Source organism: Pocillopora damicornis, chromosome 8 (genome assembly GCF_964200805.1).
Source record: "Pocillopora damicornis chromosome 8, jaPocDami1.2, whole genome shotgun sequence".
NCBI lineage: Eukaryota > Metazoa > Cnidaria > Anthozoa > Scleractinia > Pocilloporidae > Pocillopora > Pocillopora damicornis.
The window spans coordinates 5278820-5301397 of record NC_142677.1 but is presented as its reverse complement, the minus strand read 5'-3'; the positions used below and the strand labels follow the sequence as shown (position 1 = coordinate 5301397).

At 35.0% G+C, this 22578-nt stretch overlaps 2 protein-coding genes across 2 annotated transcripts in view; both read left to right on the top strand.

The window, feature by feature from the left end:
- Positions 1 to 22578, top strand: part of LOC149041090 (uncharacterized) — a 166395-nt gene that overhangs the window by 39336 nt on the left and 104481 nt on the right. The gene's annotated exons all lie outside the window — the stretch shown is intronic.
- The window catches only part of LOC149041092 (uncharacterized), a 111725-nt gene continuing 90833 nt past the window's right edge, over positions 1687 to 22578 (top strand). Inside the window, exons 1-12 of the mRNA XM_089214604.1 lie at positions 1687 to 1788; positions 3867 to 4141; positions 4516 to 4639; positions 5349 to 5502; positions 6181 to 6365; positions 7125 to 7203; positions 7568 to 7659; positions 8113 to 8242; positions 9189 to 9596; positions 11186 to 11344; positions 11851 to 12504; positions 13117 to 13385. Coding sequence (XP_089070730.1) covers positions 3870 to 4141; positions 4516 to 4639; positions 5349 to 5502; positions 6181 to 6365; positions 7125 to 7203; positions 7568 to 7659; positions 8113 to 8242; positions 9189 to 9596; positions 11186 to 11344; positions 11851 to 12504; positions 13117 to 13385 — 2526 coding nt within the window. The 5' untranslated portion in view covers positions 1687 to 1788; positions 3867 to 3869. The remainder of the gene's footprint in view (positions 1789 to 3866; positions 4142 to 4515; positions 4640 to 5348; positions 5503 to 6180; positions 6366 to 7124; positions 7204 to 7567; positions 7660 to 8112; positions 8243 to 9188; positions 9597 to 11185; positions 11345 to 11850; positions 12505 to 13116; positions 13386 to 22578) is intronic.

The window sequence follows — 22578 nt, the reverse complement described above, 5'->3', positions numbered from 1 at the left end:
CTTTTGGAACCTATCCAAAAGTTTTGACGGAAGTGTTTATCAATTTTCCTTGTGGACATGTTTAGAAAGGGGGTTTATTTGGTCGAAGATTGTTCTAGAAGCACTTTCGTAACAAACGCGGAATATTTGACACGCTTTGTTAATTTTTCACTTTCTGGCCTTTAATGATCCAAGTTAAACTGAATGTCCATTAAACTTAACAAAAATTTTGCACGTCAGTGTCGCCATTAATTTTGTTACATTGGCTAGGCTTGAAAAAATTACTCTTAAATCATCGTAGACATGAAATCTTTGTTCAAGAGAAAGGGCAGAAAATAAAATTTTTAAGAGCACAGAAATGACTTTGGTACGAATAAGATTCTAAAATGAGCAATTGGATTCGTGTTTATTCCATCTAAAAAACCGTATTTCTGCAAAGCATGCCATTAATTTTTATAAAAGTTCCTACGTACCGAATGAAAATTACCAGTGTTTCTATAGTGAGTTAAATTGCCCTTACGTCGTTGCCTGCCGCATGCGAAAATAAGTTCATCACGTGACCAGTAAGCTTGCCTAATTTAAATAACCGCCATTAAATCCTTGATGAATCAAATTGCTTACTCTATGATCATTTTTTGTCATGTTGATCTAGTGAAACCCTGCCAGTCACGCCAAGAAGACAAGTCACGCAAATAATTGAACTGACCACGTGAACAACTTTCTATTTGATCGCTATTAAAAAGGTTCTTGAAGAAGTTTTATCATCACAGCGTAGGCTGAGTTTGAAGCTCCAAGAGCCCTTTCAGGTGAGAAATAGTCATAGCTCTTTATGTGCTTATTTTAAACGATTATGGAATGATTAGGCGATAGATTTACTCGCTCAGACCGTAAACAGACAAAAAATAGTTTTTCCCCGTGGAAATTCCCTTAAATACTTATGGCTTTCTGTTTCAATTGGACCATTCATATTGCGATTTCTACACCAAATATTAGACGCGTACAGCCGTTATTTCAGAGAAGAACACCGTGAGAAGAACTTGAGACTTTGCAACAGGATGTTTTCTCAGTTAGGGTGTGATCTTAAAATATAGTGCTATTAGACGCGAAAAACAGGGCAATGGTGACTTTGATAGTAGTTGGCTTTCTGGTCTTCAGTGATCGAGAGCGTTTTTTAAAGATTCGTACATCTACTTTATCTGTACTGCAATCAATTTTGTTAATGTTCATGTTGCAAAAATTGCACAACTGCAACTCTGGCAAAATATTACCGTGGGATGTTGCGCCTCGAGACTTCTCTGAAGAGGAAAGGACAGATGTAGATATGTCGTGGTAAAATACAGACGTCTGAAGTTTTCCCATTATTTTGAATTTAACTATCGATTCGTGTTCGCTTGATCGTAGAAACTGTTCTCTGCAAAACATAACATGGCGTGACCAATTGCGATATATATATATATATATAGATACATAAATAGGTGTCTTTCATTGGAAAACTTCTGTGTTGTTTTAAGTGAAATTGTTGCTTTTTCGGAGTGCCAAAATGGTGAAACACCAAGTTATTAGTCTTGATAAATTGAAATACGCAGGTTTATAACTGTGGTGAAATCGCCGCTGTACTGTTAAATCGTCCACTTATTGTCATAGTTTAGTCAAGTGATCAGTTATCCGCCGCTGATCCCGTCATAACAAACGTCATGCAATGTTTTAGACTGACCACGTGAGCAGCTTTTAGGGGCTTTTAAGGCAATTTTGGGGGTTGTACTCGATCTGAAGTCATAGAGTGGATCCAGTTGAGCTCAGCCTCTTAAGGTGAGAAATAGGAAGGTTTTGTTTTTTTACTTCCCGGTACATCAGACAAGTAGGAAATGATGTAGTAAATGATTCACTTGCAACGAAATGGAGTAGCTTCGGAAACCTTTTCAAACGTTTTAACGGCTGTACTTATCGATTTTCCTCGCAGACATGTCTAGACATTTGTGCATTTAACAGCTTATGTATTTTAAGCCATATTTAAGTCATGTTTTTTTTTTGTTTTTAGAAACTTACCGCTTTATTCTCTTGTATTTGTACGTCCGGCGTGACGATTTAGCCAGGTCATTTTGATCAATTCAAATACAAATAGGGCGAAGTTTTAAAGCTGCAGTTACAGAGTATCACAATCAAAATTCTTCGTTTTCTACTGTCACGATCAATTATGTTCGCGATGGAATGGGTAGGCTGGGTAAACGCTATCTGATAGTAGAAAGGGAAACCAATCATTTCTTGGATAACGCAGAGGCAATTGGAGTTCGAAACGTATTTTAAAATGGTCAACTTATTCCTCTTCGTTGGGTCTTCTTTCTGTCTCTCGTTTTTCAGGAAAATATGACAATATTTGATTTGCATCGAATATATTTGCCAGTTTTCGTTAATTTGCCTTAATTGTTGCCTTCCGGATTACAAAAATGGTTAATCACGGCTCAATAATCTTGCTAAATTGTTATGTGTTTGTGTGGTTATTAGAGGTTACGCGTATTGCATCTGTCCCTTTTTGCACTGATCACGTGAGCTAGTTAATACAGCAAATAACTTGCGTTTGTCTGCCATGTGCAATCTCTGCGGAGCATGGAGTTACGGCTGCGTGCGCCAACGACGGATTTTAAATTCTTATGAGAGGGTTTTAATGGTAACTTCTGCTTGGAAAAGATAAAATTCGTGGTGAAAAGCTGAGTGTGCAGCTAGAATGATGCAGCTCAGCTTTGTATCATACAGACGTTTTCGGAACATGGCTGCACTCAGTCGACCGACATCCAAAAGGAGAGTGTATTTTAACATATCTCCCCTCCACAAGTATGGTCATCACCAGCAGTCGACGTGGTGGACAGAACATTTCCCCGTGCAATGGTTGTAAACCAATGTCCTGCTCCTTGCATAAGAAAAAGGGAGCTCTGTTCTAAGGTTTTCGCAGTGGCTACAGTGCTGCACACGTTGAAATGCAACATTGGATTCAACTGCAAAATTTAAAGCCACCATCTCTGACTACATTTTTTCAGTGTAATGTTTACCTTTTTCGATTTATTTATTTATATATATATATTTTTCCTATTTTTATATTTCCTAGTTGTAGTGCTTTAGTTATTAGTTAGGAGCTTGCGAATATGTCTGTTATAGATGTTGCAAGATGATATATGTAAATGTAAAAAAAAAAAATACTTATTCTGAAAATTTTCATCATGCTAATTTACAGTTCATATTCAGTAAAAAAGGATGATGAAAAAATTTTTTGGAACGGATTTGAACGGTATAATTAAAGGTTGAAATGATCATGGATGGGAGGTTGACCACTCAAAACCTGTGTGAATTATATGTAGTTTTTATATTTATTTGTAAAATACCTCAAAATATTAGAAAACTGTGCCTGTCTTAGATGCCGCTCAGTTGAGTGGTACTGGTATGTAAGTTTCCTAGGTGAGATGTTGAAAAATATAGCTAAATGTTTTTATACAAATGGCTATGCAGGTTACTCAAGTTGCTAAGGTGTATTCAGAGAATGTTGGTACATAGGGAGGCTATTGTAATTACTGACCCTTCTGTAAGCTGTAACAGCCTTTTTCTCTTTATGGCCTCCAGTGATTTTAAATTACTTTTTCATTGAGAAAACACTGAAGTCTCTGGGTGATTCTATATGATATCTTCCTAGAGAAAAATAAATTAAATATTTTATTCATACCAACTCACAGGATAGCAATCTGACTCGCTTTGCCAGGAGGGTTCACCAATTATCACAAGAAATCTTTGGTCCAGAATTGTGAATACAGATTTATGTGATTTGACAGACTGGATTGTTTGGGTTGAGACATGCTCCAGGTTACAGTTTTTTTTTAAAATTGAATTTTGTTTTTTAAAAGGATATGGACACCAACCAGGATGAACATCCTCCTAAAAAAAGGAAGAGGAAAGCTGCTGATGATCCAATTAAAAAGTGGGCAGTGGTTATAACAGGAGAGGACGTCATTCGAAAGCCTGGATCAAATGAAGTACCTATGCCAACTACAATAACTTTGGCAAAGATAAATAAAGATAAAATGCGGCGTAAAGAAATCTCATTTACCTTAAGTAAAACAGAAGAAGATATGAAAGAGATTCTGAAGGAGACTTTCCCAATTCTTGCTGGCACTGAAAGGTAATTTTTTGAAGTCATGACTGTAAAAGGACCTCAATATTAGAAGCTTGTGTAGATCACAACATTTGACACTTTCATGTACCTGTTTTGTGGATTTACCAGGAAAATCTCTACAAGGTGTAGTGATAATAAATTATGAGACATATAGAGGTTTAAAGTGTCTCAATTATTTATAACCTGCACTGGGAGATAACCATTACAACATAACAATGCTCTAGAGAGCTAAATTAAGAAAAAAATGGAAAAAAATGGAAGAAAATCACCTCAAATGCTGAAAGACAACATGAAGGAGAATTTCCCCTGATCCTAAAAGATGGAGATGTGAGATCCTTAGATGTCAGTAGGTTTTTACTAAAGCTTACTTTGGTTTGCAGATTTTATTGTGCTAAGTCAGCTGAGAAAGTGAAACTTGACTTCGGTGAAAAGCGCTGTATCTGGAGTGGAAAAGATGTAAACAGAATTATAAAGGGTGACAGTGTGTTGTATATCTTTTGTGAGGTTTGTATCACTTAGACAGTACAACAAGTTGCAAAGTCTTTTGTACTTCTGTATGTTACTTTGCTCTGTATTTAATTCCCTATATTGGTTGAGATTGTGTTAGAGAATGTAAAGGAATACCCATGTCTACATTTTAGGACATGACATACCAAAAAGAGGTTTGCAAAGAATTGTGGTATGATTTGACATGCTCTTTTTTTTGAGAATAAGATACATATCAGTAAAGTATATTCAAAGTTTTGTTCCAATAGCCCTCATTGTTAAAACCTGTTGGTCTTAATTGGCAGTGGCCTGTTATTTGTTAGCTGATGGTTGATGGAAGGGAGCTGTTCTTCACAATTGCCACATTTCATATGTTCTTGTAAAGTGTTACATAAATCTGTGCATAATTTTTGTGATTCATAGCCACCTTATATTAGCTTGATTTTGCTCAGATACAAGTATGGTAAATTACACTAGTTGTAACTTAGGACAGGTTAAACAAAGTCAGTGCAGTAGTCTCACCAAGGGCAAAGGGATCATTGTTTATAAGAATATTTTATAGCAGTTTACATGTATAAGAATATTTCAACAAAAAGTAAGCATTCACATCAATAACAAAGTTCCTGAATTGACCTATTGTCATACTAAGGAATTCATTAAAGAAGATTAGGATAGAAGGAAATGTAATCCAGTATCTGATCATATGAATTTTCCATAATGTTTTTAGGGAGAGCAAGTGCAAGACTCTGGTGCCTTCTCCACAGACTCAGAGCAGTCAGAAGCGCATATTACACTTCCACCAGTGGGTCCTAACACAAGTCAGATAACAGAAATGGTTCCAATGACATTGGCACTAGCACCCCAACCAATCCCTCCAACAGGTTGATAATGTTACCAGTATTTTAGTGTCAACCAACTCTCACTTATCATGCCTCTTGCTTATTATGTGTCTTACCCACTGCAGTACAAAAACATTCTGAAGTCTAGCGATCAAAAGTTCTTAGGCTCACTGAGTAAAGAGTTGGAAATATTATGCGACACTGCACGTTTTTTTTGTTGATTCCCTTGTAACCTTTATTAGTAAAACTCTGTCTATTCATGATCAATTAATGCCTATAATTCTCTAACATGTAAATTGATGGTTCTTAATTACTTCAGCAGTGCTTGAGAAATTTTTTTGGCAGGTGTTAGCTGGCCTGTGATCAAAATATTTATTAGGTAACTCATAGCAGACAATATACACAGCAAGGTGTTGTCTGCTCCTTGAAAATATCAGTCTTCTTATCATCTTATAAGTGTAGTCGATGAAGACCATAATACTGAAAAGTATGTCAACACTGTTGATAACAGCAGCGAATGTAGATAATCTATTTGAGTTGTCACAAACACATGAATGCATACAAAGTACATTTCTACCTCATAGGGAGATCATTGAGACCAGGAAGTAAATGGTTAAATGTTAATGTAATGTGTGTACTTAGGAAAACTCAATTCTTTGTGGAAAAAAGTTGATATTGTTAGATAAATTAATACAATTCTTTTATTTGTGTTGTGTGTAGGTGATTTACCAGAGCAGATAAATTCTTCCACTCTTGTATCTCAAATGAAATGTTTACAAATCACTAGTGAAGATACAGAGATCCAGGAGTCATACAATCAGGCTTCAACAGAGACATTCACTGCTGAAGGGAGTCAAAGTGGTCAACAGTATACACCTGTGACTGTCTGGGCTTCTGATGATCAGGTAGTCATTTACAAAAAATATGTTAAAGTTCAAGTTATTCAGCTCATGTTTGTAGTCTTTCAAAATAAAGGATAATGAACAGCTGTAATTTTTAGGTGTGGTAAATTTAAGATGCAAGAAGTATGCTTCTCATAGAGTTCAAACAAACTATTGTACCAAAGTCAACCACACATTATATGTAGAATAAGAAATGAATGAAGTGGAGTTTGAATCATGAGAATGTAAGCCTAATTTTGATCATTGTAGCTAATATCTATTTAGATGTATGGCATAGTCACTTCTGTTATTTTGTTTGATTCTCTTGTTACCACAATTCCCTATGAAAACTGTGCAGAAGCATGTAGTGATTGATAGACAAACAATTTTTTTGTGGTCACAAAAACACCAACGGTAGAAACTGTTTAATGGGTTGTAATAAATAGCCTTAGGGCTTTGGGAAAATCTGAAATATTTTTTCAGGTTGAGGACCTATCATATTTATCTGTAAGCCACTTAGGTGTGCCACCATGTTGTTTGACTTACTGCCCACCGTTTGGTGTGTTATTTCACTTTATATTGCCTATTTGCCTCTCATTGGTTGTAATTGACATAAATTATGTACTGTGAGAGCCTGCAACTACCTGGTAGGCCAAGTAGATTTGGTCTAAGTGCAGCAAGATGGTTGGATAAATAATGAGAAGATGAGAAACATAAGAAAAAGTCTTTTGCATCCAAGAAACCATGTCAAACTTACTATTATTTTTAATTTTTTGGATACAGATCATTGAACTGATAGCTTCTTTAGAGAGTGAAATTCACAGCGGATCAATTTCCCAACAGGGTGGGGCAAATTATGGAGGTAAGTTTAAAGAAGTTAAACAAGTCATGTCAGTGTAAACTAGTGTTGAAGGAAATATGATTTCAATCCTTATTCAGCCCTTCTATCAACATCCACTTTTCAATGCATTAAGCTTGATTAAACTTAAATAACTTCTCATCAGCCAAGATGCTGACCCCACATTAGCAGAGATGCGAACCTCTGGAAATAATAAAATCTGGAGAGGTTTAAATTTAAACACATTTTTTGGGCTCACATTCACCTTTTGGTCAACCTTACAAGTCTAAGCTTGCTTTATTTTGAAATAAGAGAGTAAAAACAATCCTGGTGTAGTGATAAACATGTCTGCTTTCTTTGAGTTTAATGGCTGATATTGACTTTCCAGCTCAAAATTTAATAGATGTTGGAATCATAGAACAGTATTTGAAGCAATACAAGCATAAGGTTTTCATAAATCCTACAGAGAGTCCTTTGCAGGTAAAGAATTACCTTCTATATGCCAATAGAATGGTGCTCTCCTTTAATTGTGTTGTAGCACTGATCTCCAAAGTAGATTTATATTATTGTAGAAACATGCATTGTATCTATAGACACCTATGAAAAAGGAAGTTCAATATTGTCTCTTATGGTAATTACTTCTTGTGTGTCTGTATCGGACCTAACCCTTTAATGCTTATAGATTTGCCAGGTTTTTTTAGTGTCATAGTTTAAAAGACAATGTAAAATAGTTTGTGATGTATTTTTTACTATTTCCTGATGCAATTCTGTCAGTTTATTATCAGCATTCAGAATAAAGGGTAAATTTAAGATTGCATTTCAATTTCAGCAATTGATTAGCTGTCTTTTTTAGTTGGTCTGTGATGTGTAAGTTCAGGTTTGAATAAGGTTAAAATAATTTGTCAACACTGAATTTGTTTTCCACATCTGCAGGGAGGAGCCCCCTGTATTTTCACCTTTGAACCTGAGCTGTCAACAGATATTAATGTGAAAGCTACCTTTGGCAATTTAGAACCAAATATACTAGAGAAGACAAGTCTTGGCTACATTTGTAAAATTCCAGGTTTGTTAAATTATTAACCAACCAGGAAAATGTTTTGAAATTAACTCCTTTACAACAAAGATTCAAAAGAGACAACATTGATGTTGGGTGTTCATTGATTTATAATTTCAGTTGTTTTTTTCTTAATTATGTTTATTTGTTTTTTTACTTAAGGGTAAACTCCCTAAGAGCATTATTTACTTAACCCTTTAACTCCCAAGATCTTATTGTTAATTCTCCCTTCTGTCTGCTACAATTGTTCCTTGTAAATTATAGTTACAAGAATTTGGAGTATGATCAAGGTAACAAATTTTACCTGATAAGTTTGAGTATTCTCATTACCTGCTTGCTGGACAATGTATGGATATTAAAGGGAGAAGTTATGTGTTAATCACTGTTAATTTAAATTATATTTAACATGTGGCCAACCCCAACTCATATCTACACATGACAGTGACCAACTCGAAAGCTCATTGGCTACTTTGGTCACTGTACACGATTAAATATTCTTTCTTCAAGTCAACTTCTGTTTGTATTTTTTCTATATTATTGTAAATTATGTTATGTTAAATTATTTTTTCTGTAAACAGTGTGAAATAATAAAGTGTGAAGTATGAAGTGCAAACTCCAAAGTCGAGTTGCAAACGCCCTGCTATATGAAAAAGCTCCCAATGAAAAGCAAGTTTATTTTAAATTTTTTCTGTTCCTTAAAATCATTAGCAGTAGCAGTTTGGATTATAAATCCTACTAGTAAAAAAAATTAGGTAGTAATTTAAATGGAAAAAAACATATGGGATTCTTCATATATAATGGTTTTCTTTCAAACCTACCAGTTATGGTAATTTCTCTTTGTGGTACATGTAGTAAATATAATTACATATGTTATGATCCATGAAATTTTTTACCAGGACACATATCACTGTTTTATGGAGGTAATCTAATGTCTTTATCACCATTTTATCCATAGCTTCACCTGAAATGACACCTGATGTCATTTCAGTCCTCATTTCAACAACCACTGGCACAATTCTGGCACAGACTTTTATTGAGTACTGTGGAGTAGAAAAGGAAGGGATTTTGCAGACTATCCAAAGAATTACATCTGACCCAAATTTACAGCAGATGCTATTGCTACTGTACATGCGAAATAATTTACGTGGAAAACCTGGAGGCTGTGGTAGTGGAAGAAGGGAAGATGGAAGCAATGATGGTGGAGCCAGTGGAGGTGGAGCCAGTGGAGGTGGAAGCAGTGGAGAAGGGGCCAGTGGAGGTGGAAGCAGTGGAGAAGGGGCCAGTGGTAGTGGAGTCAGTGGATGTGGAAGAAATGGATGTGCAACCTATGGAGGTGGAACCACTGGATATCAATACAGAAGAGGTTAACACAAACTTTTAAAACTATTAGTTAAATAGTTTATTTGTTCTAATTGAAACCAAATTCCCACTTACTGGTATTGACTAGTAACACTAAACAACCAGCATTAAGGAATCTTTAAAAAAAAAAAATACAACAGGAACCATCTGTCACACAAAATAAAGGTAAATACATGAAAGAACCAAAGTGAAGCAAGAATAAAGTTGACATAATAGTTTTATTGAACCTAGCCTAGATGGAATTTAAAGGAAGCTAAATTTGTTTGGAGTAAATTAGCACTGATCCTGGTCATTCAAAGTAAATGACTTTGAAGATAATCTTGCCAATGTGATTTGTTTTGGTGATGTATTGGACTGACTGGAGTCTCGTTCAATCAGTGTAACCATATGACTGATTGAGAAAGTCAAATGACTGAAAATCATATAACAGATTATAGTCAGAATTAAGCAAATTATGCTCAGCCTGTGGTCCATAAATCAAACTTACAATGAAATGAGAGAAACATTGGTCAAAGACATACTTAAAAAATAGCCCCGTGAGGGTACATGAGGTCACTGCTAATGAATAGTAAACTGAGTTTTAGACACTGTCAGTGTTATTGTTGAAATATAGTTTGTACAGTGTTTTACCAAAACTTGAGAATGAATGTTAAGATGAAACTTTTTGGACCTATCAAAATAATTTACAAAAAGGGAGGTTTTGTAGTGTGCCAATGTTCAGGGACAGGGAGTAGGATGTTCATGTCATTGCTAGGTAGAATAGTATTTGAAGTGGTTGTCACTATAAGTGCCAACAAGTAAAATTGAACAAAGAAATTGGTCCAATTATTCCTGAATTGTGTGTTTTCTATCTGACATGATTTGAGGCCTATAATGCAAAATAACACCATTGCCAAATATTAGAAGTCTTGTACAGTGTACATTATAGCGTCTACAACAAGAAATGGGATAAAAGGAAGGGAAAAGAAATTTAAATAAAAATCAAAGTTTGTTCGCAAGATGTATCAAACCAGCGATCCTCAGCTTCTCAAACGAACTTTATAGGGACAGACAATGTGACATGAGGTCTTACTTGTAATGGTCTTTCTTACACTTACTTACACACCATTGACATAGAGCCAGTGAGGCTAAGAAAAGTATGCTGATCTTTTCATTTTGCAAATAATCGGTACTGTCCCTTTACACAGATAGGATATTTTAACTGCACAATTACACTGTCCAGATAGAAGTGAGACATGCTCACTGTCCTACTAGCACTAAAATCGGGAAGCTGCACCAATCCTGTTTGAAAATTTTCAGTGGTTGCTTCAATATTTAACAGTGTTAAGAAATTAAAATCCTCAGCAGTGTCATTGTTTTGAATCGAGAGTTTGAAATGTTTGCTCCTCAAATTTGAGTTTATATAGTTGACTTCCCTTTATTTTCTTCGCCATATTTTTGCTATCTGTGGTTAAATTTCAAAATGATCATGATTGTGTAAAGCAAAAGGGTGAAGTACATTTATTGTCAACTTTTGGTATCTTTTGGTGAATTGTTACTGTAGCTAAGTTCTTCTCACACTTAAATTTTCATGTGAAGTGTTCTTTCTCACAGTATGTACTGAGGTTGAGGAGGATTTGGAAGATGATCAACTGTCATGCACTCAGGAAAGCGATGAACACTATTTTGCTGACACAGAGGGTTACTCAAGTGTTTCATCTGAAACTGATAGTGCTTTGTCTGATTCAGAAAGCTGGGATGAATCTTTAAGTGGTGAGTTTGTATTCAACCGTGTTATTAAATTTCAATTAATTTGGTTTCCTTGAGCTTACAATAATAATGAACATGTGAACATGTATAAAATGAGCTATAATTTAAACTATAAGTAGAAAGGGTTCAAATCACAGGATGAAAGGATAATGAATATTGATTCTTGTTATCATTTATCAAAGATGTAAGGAGAGGTTAAAAATCTAGTGTTAAGATACACTTTGGGCTTTGCTTTTGTTTTTAAATGTGTTGACCTCATAAACCTTTAGAAAGCAAATCAGGTTTTCAGTGGTAGGTACACCTCTAACAAAACATTTTGTCTTTCAATGCATAATTCTCCATTGAGTTTTAGTGCTCCAGTTCATCAAATTTCTGGGAATTTTTTTGTAGGCACTATTATTAGTAAATCAATTAGTCATTTATGATTATAAATATTGTTTTCATAACACTGTCTCTTTGTTCAGTGATATATGGAGTGACTTTCATTTTTTTTTATCTTCATTATCCAGATTCTTCACTTTCATTCCCCTGGGTGAGTTCTAGATCAAGCAAATCTCAAGAAGCCATTCCTGAAACAGAATCAACCCAACATTCACACAAAGCTGTTAACAGTAAACTTGATGTGAGCCATGAAATCCTAGCACAGATGACAGAGGGTTTCACCAGTGAGGATAGCATTGGTGACCATAAATGTGTTGTAAGTGCTGTCTGTCATAAATGGAACACATCTTTACCAGAGTCAAAAAACATTGAAGAAGATTGTGAGAAAGATGACCACATTGAAATGCAGGATTCAAGTCAGGAATGGGCTTTCTATTCTGACGAAAGAACCTCACATACTCTGTTAGCATCATATTATGATACCCCAGTGCTTTGTCTCGATACTCCTGATCTTAATGCAGAGAATGAAGAAAGCCATTACCAGGATAATGAACTTTTTGAGGCACTTCACGCAGAAAATGCTAAACCAAAAGATTCAGAATCAATTCTTTCTGTAACTTCAAACCAGCAATCAGCAACACATGCTGGACCAACTAGTCAATCTCGGGCAGCTCAATCTCCTGTAAGCAACCCTTTATGGAATGGAGACAGCAAATTAAACATGGCCCCTCCACAGTGTAGTGATGAGGAAGTACACTCTGGTCAGGAATGGGAAGAATCAGGTAAATATTCTGATGCAAATGAGAGTACAATTATTTTTATCTCCCCTTGTTGAAAGAATCATTTGTATCTAGATAAAAATAATTATTCAGTTTTTACAAATTCCTGTTATAGGCCTTAAACTGAATTTTTCATATTTATTTCAAGAATTACAGTAGTCACACAGAAATGGCAGAGTGTTATGGATCTACAGGTTATGGCTAGGAATTATGTGTTCATAGTCAATTTTACATTTATGCCTAATTGATTCCACTCTGGGGTTATATTGATGGAGATTCAGTTTCAAATTCTGTTTTAATTCAACAGAAACTTGTTTTAATAAATATCGGTAGTGAGAAATGACGCATTAAATCAAAGATATAAAATAATTGAGACAAGTGGTTAATTTTTGATTAGCTCACTTTCAAACCCGGTCGATGCTGCTTCCATGTCTCCAAATACAATCCCATCCATTTATAAGCCATCCCTTATCTTCCCAGAAAGTTGGTTCTTAGACTAACATTATTCTAAAGCAGGAAAATCATTAGAACCTGTTCCGTTGTCAAAACCAACTCAGTATCTGCATAATGTCATTAACAAGGAAACTTACGTGAACCGTGATATTTTGCCTGCAGTTATTAAAGGGGAAGGTCTCGCCAGTTGGTTTGATTTTTGTGAGAATGAAAATGCTGGAAAGAATGAGCGTTCAAGATGGGAAATGTCATCTATTGAACCAAATAAGACTGATGGAGGTGTGGAGAAAGATGTCTTTGATTCAGAGGAAGATTTAAGCCAAGAACAGGGGCTCTTTTCTGAACAAGGGAACTCGCATGTTCACCTATCATTACCAGATGATACCTCTGTTCAGAGTCGTCGTCCTGAAGTGGAGAATGAAGAGATCCAGGTGTGTTTGTTATGTATAGTTGGAAGTTAGATCCTTGAGGGCAGAAATCTTTATTGTTCATTTGCAGAACTGTACACAATGTTTCACAAGGTGAGATCAATGCATGTATAAACCAGCTGACGACTGTATACACGTTTAATCAGTTATGAAGGATTCCAAAATGTGAACTTTAATCTTTGCAAGAGCTCAGTCTTCTTTCATTATTGTACTATTAGCTTCCAAGTACAAACATGTTTCCTTTCTTTTGAGAATTTTTACCTTTGGTTAATATAACTAGTATGTTCATAAATCCTTGGTACTAATTTATTTCAAACATTTTAGTTGATGTTTTTCATGCAAGATGGCAATCTTGAAAACAGCGCTTGAATATGAATAGCAACAGAGTTCATCAAAATGGCAGCCACATTCACATTGCAAGTTTTAATCTGAATTGTTGAATAAAAGAAAAGTCGAGCCCAAAACTTAACATCTTTCTCAATCTATTTACACACACACAACGTTGCTGATCTAAGCAGTTTTCATTGACACGCATATGACCTTAGTTTATACAGGATAAGTTCACCAATGCGTTCTCAGTAGTAGAGTGGCAAGAAGATTTGACATTGCAAAAACTACTCTAAGTTCAGTTTTTATTTTTCAGCTCTAAGTCCTATCACGTTTAAAATTTGGGAATGGAAGTATCGTTAACTCTAAAGCTAATTTTGTCGTTTAGAAGTAATATGTTTGTTTTTTATCCGAATCGAGTATTACATAGATTATTTAGTTTTTATGTAAATATTTTAAGCGCTAAATAGTGTACTTCAATTGGAAAGGAAATAAAAAACTCGCGGCCTTACTGGACGGGATGGATAAAAAGAAAGGCAAACCTGGTCAGAAAATATTTGGAGATCATAGCTTTATTCAGAGAAGGGCTAAATTTGTTGAGAAGTGCACAACTTGTTAACTCCTTGATTTTTAAATGCGTGCAACAAATTTACCCCGATTAAATCGTTGTTTACTGGACTTTACTGCCAGATAATTGCGTGGTACAGTCGAACCTCGATTATCCGGAGTCGTCGGGACCTCGGTAAATAGTCCGGATAATCGAGAGTCCGGATAATCAAAATGTGAATATTAATGAGAGAGAAATGTGAAATAATTATCTGCTTATCTTTAATCGAATGCAATGTTTTTAAAAAATTCTTCTATTCAACAATACTTTCAGGAAAAGAACACTTACATTTCGAATGATTTTTACCGTTGAAAACTGCTCCCAGTTCAGGTTTCATTTTCCAGCCATTATTCTTATCACGTTTAATAATCAAACTATCTTTGATTCCAAAACTAATTTTGTCGCTTGAAAAGTTAGATGTGTATTTTTTCCGAAACGAGTATTATTTAAGTTATATAGTTTTCCTTTTAATTTAAAACCTCTAACAACGTCTCTCGATCGGACCGGAACTGAAAACTGTCTTAAAAGGTTAAGTAGGTAGGGACAGAAGCCATGTCTGTGGTGAGGGGGACTCATTGTGTTGTTCCATTCTTAGTGCCCCTTCTAACCATTAAATTGAATTATTATCATATGCTTAACTGTTGCACAAGGTAATCCTACTTCGAAACTTATGCTTAAAACACATTTGAAGAGTATAGTCGTCCGAAAAGCAGACTCAACCATTTACTACAGAACAAATTTAAGAGATCCTCGCAGCTAAGAACACTATTAAACTAATGGTTGAAAATAGGACCTGAAAAAAATTCAGGCCCGTTAGGGATTTGAACCCATGACCTCTGCGATACGGTGCAGCGTAGAGTTGGTAGAGCGCTGCACCGGTGTTTACTACAGCACTTTCTCATTTTTTTTGTTTTCTATATTTTGAAGGACACTCCACTTTTTACGGCTGCAAGAAATGGTCAAACTGATATTGTAAGGTTGCTCATAGAGAACGGAGCTGATGTCAACAAAGGAGGGGTACGTTAGAAGGATAAATTGTACATGTTATAAAGAGTAAAGTCAGAGTCTGAGAGAGAGTTTAAATTTCGTTTAAATTTGTAGCACAATGCAGTCGTCTTTAAAGAAGATTCAACCATATATCCTAAAGGTGGTCACTAAAGAATAGAAAATGCGGTTTAAATCGTACATGTTATAAAGAGTAAAGTCAGGGTCTGAGAGTAAGAGTTTAAATTTCGTCTTTAAATCAGATTCAACCTTGTATCATTATGGTGGTTATTAAAGAAGAGAAAATGCCGTGTATATTTTACTGTTCTCTACATATGTCATTGTGATTTTCTATTCAGTTTTTTTTAAAGGTGAAGGATTTCATAACAAATTTCTCTTTTTAATAATAGCTTTAGGAAATGAACACATATTTAGCATTGCAAACCTCCTCTAAGTTCAGTTATCATACTCCAGCCTTAATTTGTTTCATGTTTAAAATTTGGGACAAAGCAGGACCGGTACGTTAGAAGGATAAATTGTATATGTTATAAAGAGTAAAATCAGAGTCTGAGAGAGAGTTTAAATTTCATTTAAATTTGTAGCACAATGCAGTCGTCTTTAAAGAAGATTCAACCATATGTCTTTAGGGTGGTCATTAAAGAATAGAAAATGCGGTTTATATATTACTATACTTCCTCATTGTTTCTCTTTTCTATATTTTGAAGGACACTTCACTCACTGAGGCTGCAAGAAATGGTCACACTGATATTTTTAGGTTGCTCATAGATATCGGAGCTGATGTCGGTAAAGGACGGGTACGTTAGAAGGATAAATTATATATGTTATAAAGAGTAAAGTCAAAGTCTAAGAGAGAGTTTAAATTTCATTTAAATTTGTAGCACAATGCAGTCGTCTTTAAAGAAGATTCAACCATATATCCTAAAGGTGGTCACTAAAGAATAGAAAATGCGGTTTAAATCGTACATGTTATAAAGAGTAAAGTCAGGGTCTGAAAGTAAGAGTTTAAATTTCATTTCAATTTGTAGAGGAATGTAGTCATCTTTAAAACACATTCAACCACATATCCTTAGGGTGGTCATTAAAGAATAGATAATGCGGTTTATATATCACTATACTTTCTCATTATTTTCCTTTTCTATGTTTTGAAGGACACTCCACTCACAGAGGCTGCAAGAAATGGTCACACTGATATTGTTAGGTTGCTCATAGAGAACGGAGCTGATGTCAACAAAGGACGGGTACGTTAGAAGGATAAATTATATATGTTATAAAGAGTAAAGTCAAAGTCTGAGAGAGAGTTTAAATTTCATTTAAATTTGTAGCACAATGCAGTCGTTTTTGAAGAAGATTCCATCATATATCCTTAGGGTGGCCATTAAAGAATAGAAAATGCGGTTCATATATTACTTTACTTTCTTATTGTTGTTCTTTTCTAGATTTTTAAGGACACTCCACTCTCTGGGGCTGCACGAAATGGTCACACTGATATTGTAAGGTTGCTCATAGAGAACGGAGCTGATGTCAACAAAGGATGGGTACGTTAGATGGATAAATTGTATATATTATAAAGAGTAAAGTCAGAGTCTGAGAGTAAGAGTTTAAATTTCGTCTTTAAATCAGATTCAACCTTGTATCCTTATGGTGGTTATTAAAGAAGAGAAAATGCCGTGTATATTTTACTGTTCTCTACATATGTCATTGTGTTTTTCTATTCAGTTTTTTTTAAAGGTGAAGGATTTCATAACAAATTTCTCTTTTTAATAATAGCTTTAGGAAATGAACACATATTTAGCATTGCAAACCTCCTCGAAGTTCAGTTATCATACTTCAGTTATCATACTTCAGCCTTAATTTGTTTCATGTTTAAAATTTGGGACAAAGCAGGACCGGTACGTTAGAAGGATAAATTGTCTATGTTATAAAGAGTAAAGTCAAAGTCTGAGAGAGAGTTTAAATTTCATTTAAATTTGTAGCACAATGCAGTCGTTTTTGAAGAAGATTCCATCATATATCCTTAGGGTGGCCATTAAAGAATAGAAAATGCGGTTCATATATTACTTTACTTTCTTATTGTTGTTCTTTTCTAGATTTCGAACGACACTCCACTCTCTGGGGCTGCACGAAATGGTCACACTGATATTGTAAGGTTGCTCATAGAGAACGGAGCTGATGTCAACAAAGGAGGATGGGTACGTTAGAAGGATAAATTGTATATGTTATAAAGAGTAAAGTCAGAGTCTGAGAGTAAGAGTTTAAATTTCGTCTTTAAATCAGATTCAACCTTGTATCATTATGGTGGTTATTACAGAAGAGAAAATGCCGTGTATATTTTACTGTTCTCTACATATGTCATTGTGTTTTTCTATTCAGTTTTTTTTAAAGGTGAAGGATTTCATAACAAATTTCTCTTTTTAATAATAGCTTTAGGAAATGAACACATATTTAGCATTGCAAACCTCCTCTAAGTTCAGTTATCATACTTCAGTTATCATACTTCAGCCTTAATTTGTTTCATGTTTAAAATTTGGGACAAAGCAGGACCGGTACGTTAGAAGGATAAATTGTATATGTTATAAAGAGTAAAATCAGAGTCTGAGAGAGAGTTTAAATTTCATTTAAATTTGTAGCACAATGCAGTCGTCTTTAAAGAAGATTCAACCATATATCTTTAGGGTGGTCATTAAAGAATAGAAAATGCGGTTTATATATTACTATACTTCCTCATTGTTTCTCTTTTCTATATTTTGAAGGACACTCCACTCGCTGGGGCTGCAAGAAATGGTCACACTGATATTGTTAGGTTGCTCATAGAGAACGGAGCTGATGTCAATAAAGGAGGATGGGTACGTTAGAAGGATAAATTGTATATGTTATAAAGAGTAAACTCAGAGTCTAAGAGTAAGAGTTTAAATTTCATTTAAATTTGTAGCAGAATGTAGTCGTCTTAAAGCAGATTCAACCATATCTCTTTAGGGTGGTCATTTAAGAAGAGAAAATGCGTCTTATATATTACTATACGTTTTCATTGTTTTTATTTTTTATGTTTTGAAGAACATTGCATTTTTTGAGGACACTCCACTCTCTGCGGCTTCAAGAAATGGTCACACTGATATTGTAAGGTTGCTCATAGAGAACGGAGCTGATGTCAGCCTAGGATGGGTACGTACAAGGGATAAATGGTATATGTTATAAAGAGTGAAGTTAGAGTTTGAGAGTAAGAGTTTCAATTTCGTTTAAATTTGTGTCAGAATGTAGTCATCTTTAAAGCAGATTCAACCATATATCCATAGGGTGGTCATTAAAGAAGAGAAAATGCGGTTTATATATTACTATACTTCCTCATTGTTTTTCTTTTCTATATTTTGAATTTTCATTGTGTTTTTCTATTCAGTTTTTTTAAAAGGTGAAGGATTTCGTAACAAATTTCTCTTTTTAATAATAGCTTTAGGAAATGAACGCATAGTTAGCATTGCAAGCCTCCTCTAAGTTCAGTTATCATACTTCAGTTATCATACTTCAGCCTTAATTTGTTTCATGTTTAAAATTTGGGAATCAAAATATCCTGAACTCTAAAGCTAATTTGTTGCTTGAAAAGTAACTCGTCCGTTTTTTTTTCCAAAGCGAGTATCACTTAAATTATTTGATTTTTTATTTAAATATTTTAAGCGCTCAATAGTGTACACCAGTTAGACCGGAAATAAAAAAGTCGCGGTTTAGCTGGACGGGAAGTTTGCACTGACAGAAGCCGTGGATAGAAAGAAAGGCAAACCTGGTCAGAAAATATTTAGAGATTATAGTTTTATTCAAAGAAGGGGTAAATTTGTTAGAAAGAGCAAAACTTGTGAATTCCTTGATGTTTTAGATACGTGTAACAAATTTACCACGATTAAATCGTTGTTTACTGGACTTTACTGACAGATAATTGCGTGGTAATGTGTTAAAAATTTGTGAAAGGAGAAGTATTTTTAAACAAACTCTTCTATTCAACAGTACTTTTAGGGAACAAAGAATTGTGTTTAAACTTATGTTTATCGTCGTAAAGCTGCTTTTCTATATTTTGAAGGACACTCCACTCGTTCAGGCTGCAAGAAATGGTCACACTGATATTGTGAGGTTGCTCATAGAAAACGAAGCTGATGTCAACAGAGAAGGACGGGTACGTTAAATTGTATCTGTTATAAAGAGTAAAGTCAGAGTCTGAGAGTAAGAGTTTAAATTTCATTTAAATTTGTAGCAGAATGTAGTCGTCTTAAAAGCAGATTCAACCATATTTATACAACCATGTGTATATTTTACTGTTCTCTACATAGTTTGAAAGTCAAATATTTTATTGCTGTTGACGAGAACGTTGCAAGGAATTGCGAGCTCTTTCCATTTCTTTCTCGTTTTACTGTGGAAGCGTTATAGTGCCACCCCAGTCATAAGATGATATATTTGCGAGCTACTAGAAAACTCTGATCGAAAGCAAGGAAACGTAGCCGGAAAATATTTGAGACCAAAGCTTTATTCAAGAAAGGGAATAATTTCTTAGGAAGCGCACAAAGTATGAATGTCTTGCGTTTATGAGACGTGCGTACGAGATTCAATCGTTGTTTGATTGAATCGTTGTTTAATAGACTTAACGACCAGAAAACTGCGTGGCGATGTACTGGAAATTTAAAAAAGCTGCAGAATTTCATAACAAATTTCTCCATTTAACGATGCTTTTGGGAAATGAATACGTATTTAGCATTGCAGAAACTACTCTAAGTTCAGTTCTCATTTTCCAGGCATAATTTGTATCATGTTTAAAATTTGGGAATCAAACTTTGGTTAACCCTAAAGCTAATTTTGTCGCTTGAAAAGTTACATGTCCGTTTATTTTGCGAATCGAGTATCACTTTATATTTAATTTTCATTTCAATATTTTATGCGCCAAATAGTGTCCGCCAATTAGACCAGAAATAAAAATCTCGCGGTTTATCTGGACTGGAAGGTTGGATCGACAGAAGCCATAGATCAATAGAAAGGCAAACGTTGTCAGAAAATATCTGAATCGCACGAGATTCACCAGGCTTGAATCGTTATTTACTAGACTTTACGACCAGAAAACTGCGTGACGATGTATTGAAATTTTTCAAAAGGTCAAAGATTGCTAACAAATCGCTCTATTTAACAATAGTTTTAGGAAATGAACATTTATTTGGCATTGCAAAAACTACTTTAGGTTCAGATCTTTTTATTCAGCCTTAATTCGTTTCACGCTTAAAATTTGGGAATCAAACTATCGTTAACTCTGAAGTTAATTTTGTCGCTTGAAAAGTAACATGTCCGTTTTTTTCCAAATCTAGTATCATTTAAATTATTTTAAATGATACTAGATTTAAATTATTCAATTTTTATTTGAACATTTTAAGCGCCCAGTAGTGTACGCCCTGTGGATCGGAAATAATACAAACGCTATGTGACTGGACGGGAAGTTTAAATCGACTGAAGAAGTCGTGGATAAAAAAAAGGCAAAGCTGGTCAGAAAATATTTGGAGACCAAATTTGTAGCAGGGTTTAGTCGTCTTAAGAAAGGGCTAAATTTGTTTTGTTTTGTTTGTTTGTTTTGTTTTTTTTTGTTTTGTTTAAATTTAAAAAGAAGCATAAATGGTATATGTTATGAAGAGTTTAGTCAGAGTTTTAAAAGTCAAATATTTTACTTCTGTTCAAAACGTCGTAAGAAATTGCAAGCTCTTTGTATTTCCTTCTCGTTGTTTTTTTCGTAACGTTACAGTACCACCCGAGTCATATGATGAAATGCTCGCGAGCTGCTAGGAAACTTGGATAGAGAGCAAGGCAAACCTGGCCAGGATATATTTCGAGACCATAGTTTTATTCAAGGAAGGGCTGAATTTGTTTTGAAGCGCAGCACTTGTGATTGTCTTGCGTTCATGAGACGTGCGCAAGATATTCACCTTGGTTTTAGGTATTACTCCTTTTGACCCGATACCTAAAAAACGGTTGTACAATGTTGTCATCCCAAAGAATTTTGAACCATATATCCTCAGGTTGGTCATTAAAGATGAAAAAAAGCCGCTTATACATCGCCGTACTTTCTCATTGTGTTTTTTCTTTCCTAGATTTGTGAGCGCACTCCAGTCACTGCAGCAGTGAGGAATGGTCACACTGATATTGTAAGGTTGCATAAAGAGAACGGAGCTGATATTTACAAAGGAGGAGGGGTATGTTAGAAGCATAAATGGTATATGTTATGTTATGTTTAATCAGAGGTTGAAAGTCAAATATATCATGGCTGTTCAAAGTTTTTAATTTGCTGTTCAGTAAAACGTTGCAAGAAGTTGCGAGCTCTTTCCATTTCTTTCTCGTTGTTTCTTTTGTAACGCTATAGTGCCACCCCAGTCATAAGATGATATGCTCGCAAGCTGCTAGGAAACTTGGATAGAAAGCAGGGCAAACCTGGCCAGAAAATATTTCAAGAAAAAAGTTTTATTCAAGGAAGGGCTGAATTTGTTCTGAAGCACAGCACTTGTGATTGTCTTGCGTTCATGAGACGTGCTCACGATATTCACCTTGGTTTTATTGCTTTTTAAGCTCTCATTTTGAGCTCCAAAATGTGTTTTGATGAGAGTGGAAGTGAAAAATAATCTTTAATGGTTTAAAACTCGCGGCTGAACTTGAAAGGAGCTTTGCACAGACATAAGACATGTCAGAAGTGAGAGGGGTTATTGTGTTGCTTCTTCCTTAGTGCCCCCTACCAACCATTAGGATTTATCCATATGATTTGGTGAACTATTGTACAAGGTATTACTCCTTCTGACTCGATTCTAAAAAAACGGTTGTACATTGTTGTCATCCCAAAAGAAGATTGAACCATATATCGTCAGGTTGGTCATTAAAGAAGAAAAAATGCCCCTTATACATCACCGTACTTTCTCATTGTGTTTTTTCTTTCCTAGATTTGTGAGCGCACTCCAGTCACTGCAGCAGCGAGGAATGGTCACACTGAGATTGTAAGATTGCTTAAAGAGAACGGAGCTGATATTAACAAAGGAGGAGGGGTATGTTAGAAGCATAAATGGTATATGTTATGTTATGTTTAGTCAGAGATTGAAAGTCGAATATATCATGGCTGTTTAAAGTTTTTAATTTGCTGTTCAGTAAAACGTTGCAAGAAGTTGCGAGCTCTTTCCATTTCTTTCTCGTTGTTCCCTTTGTAACGTTATAGTGCCACCCCAGTCATAAGATGATATGCTCGCAAGCTACTAGGAAACT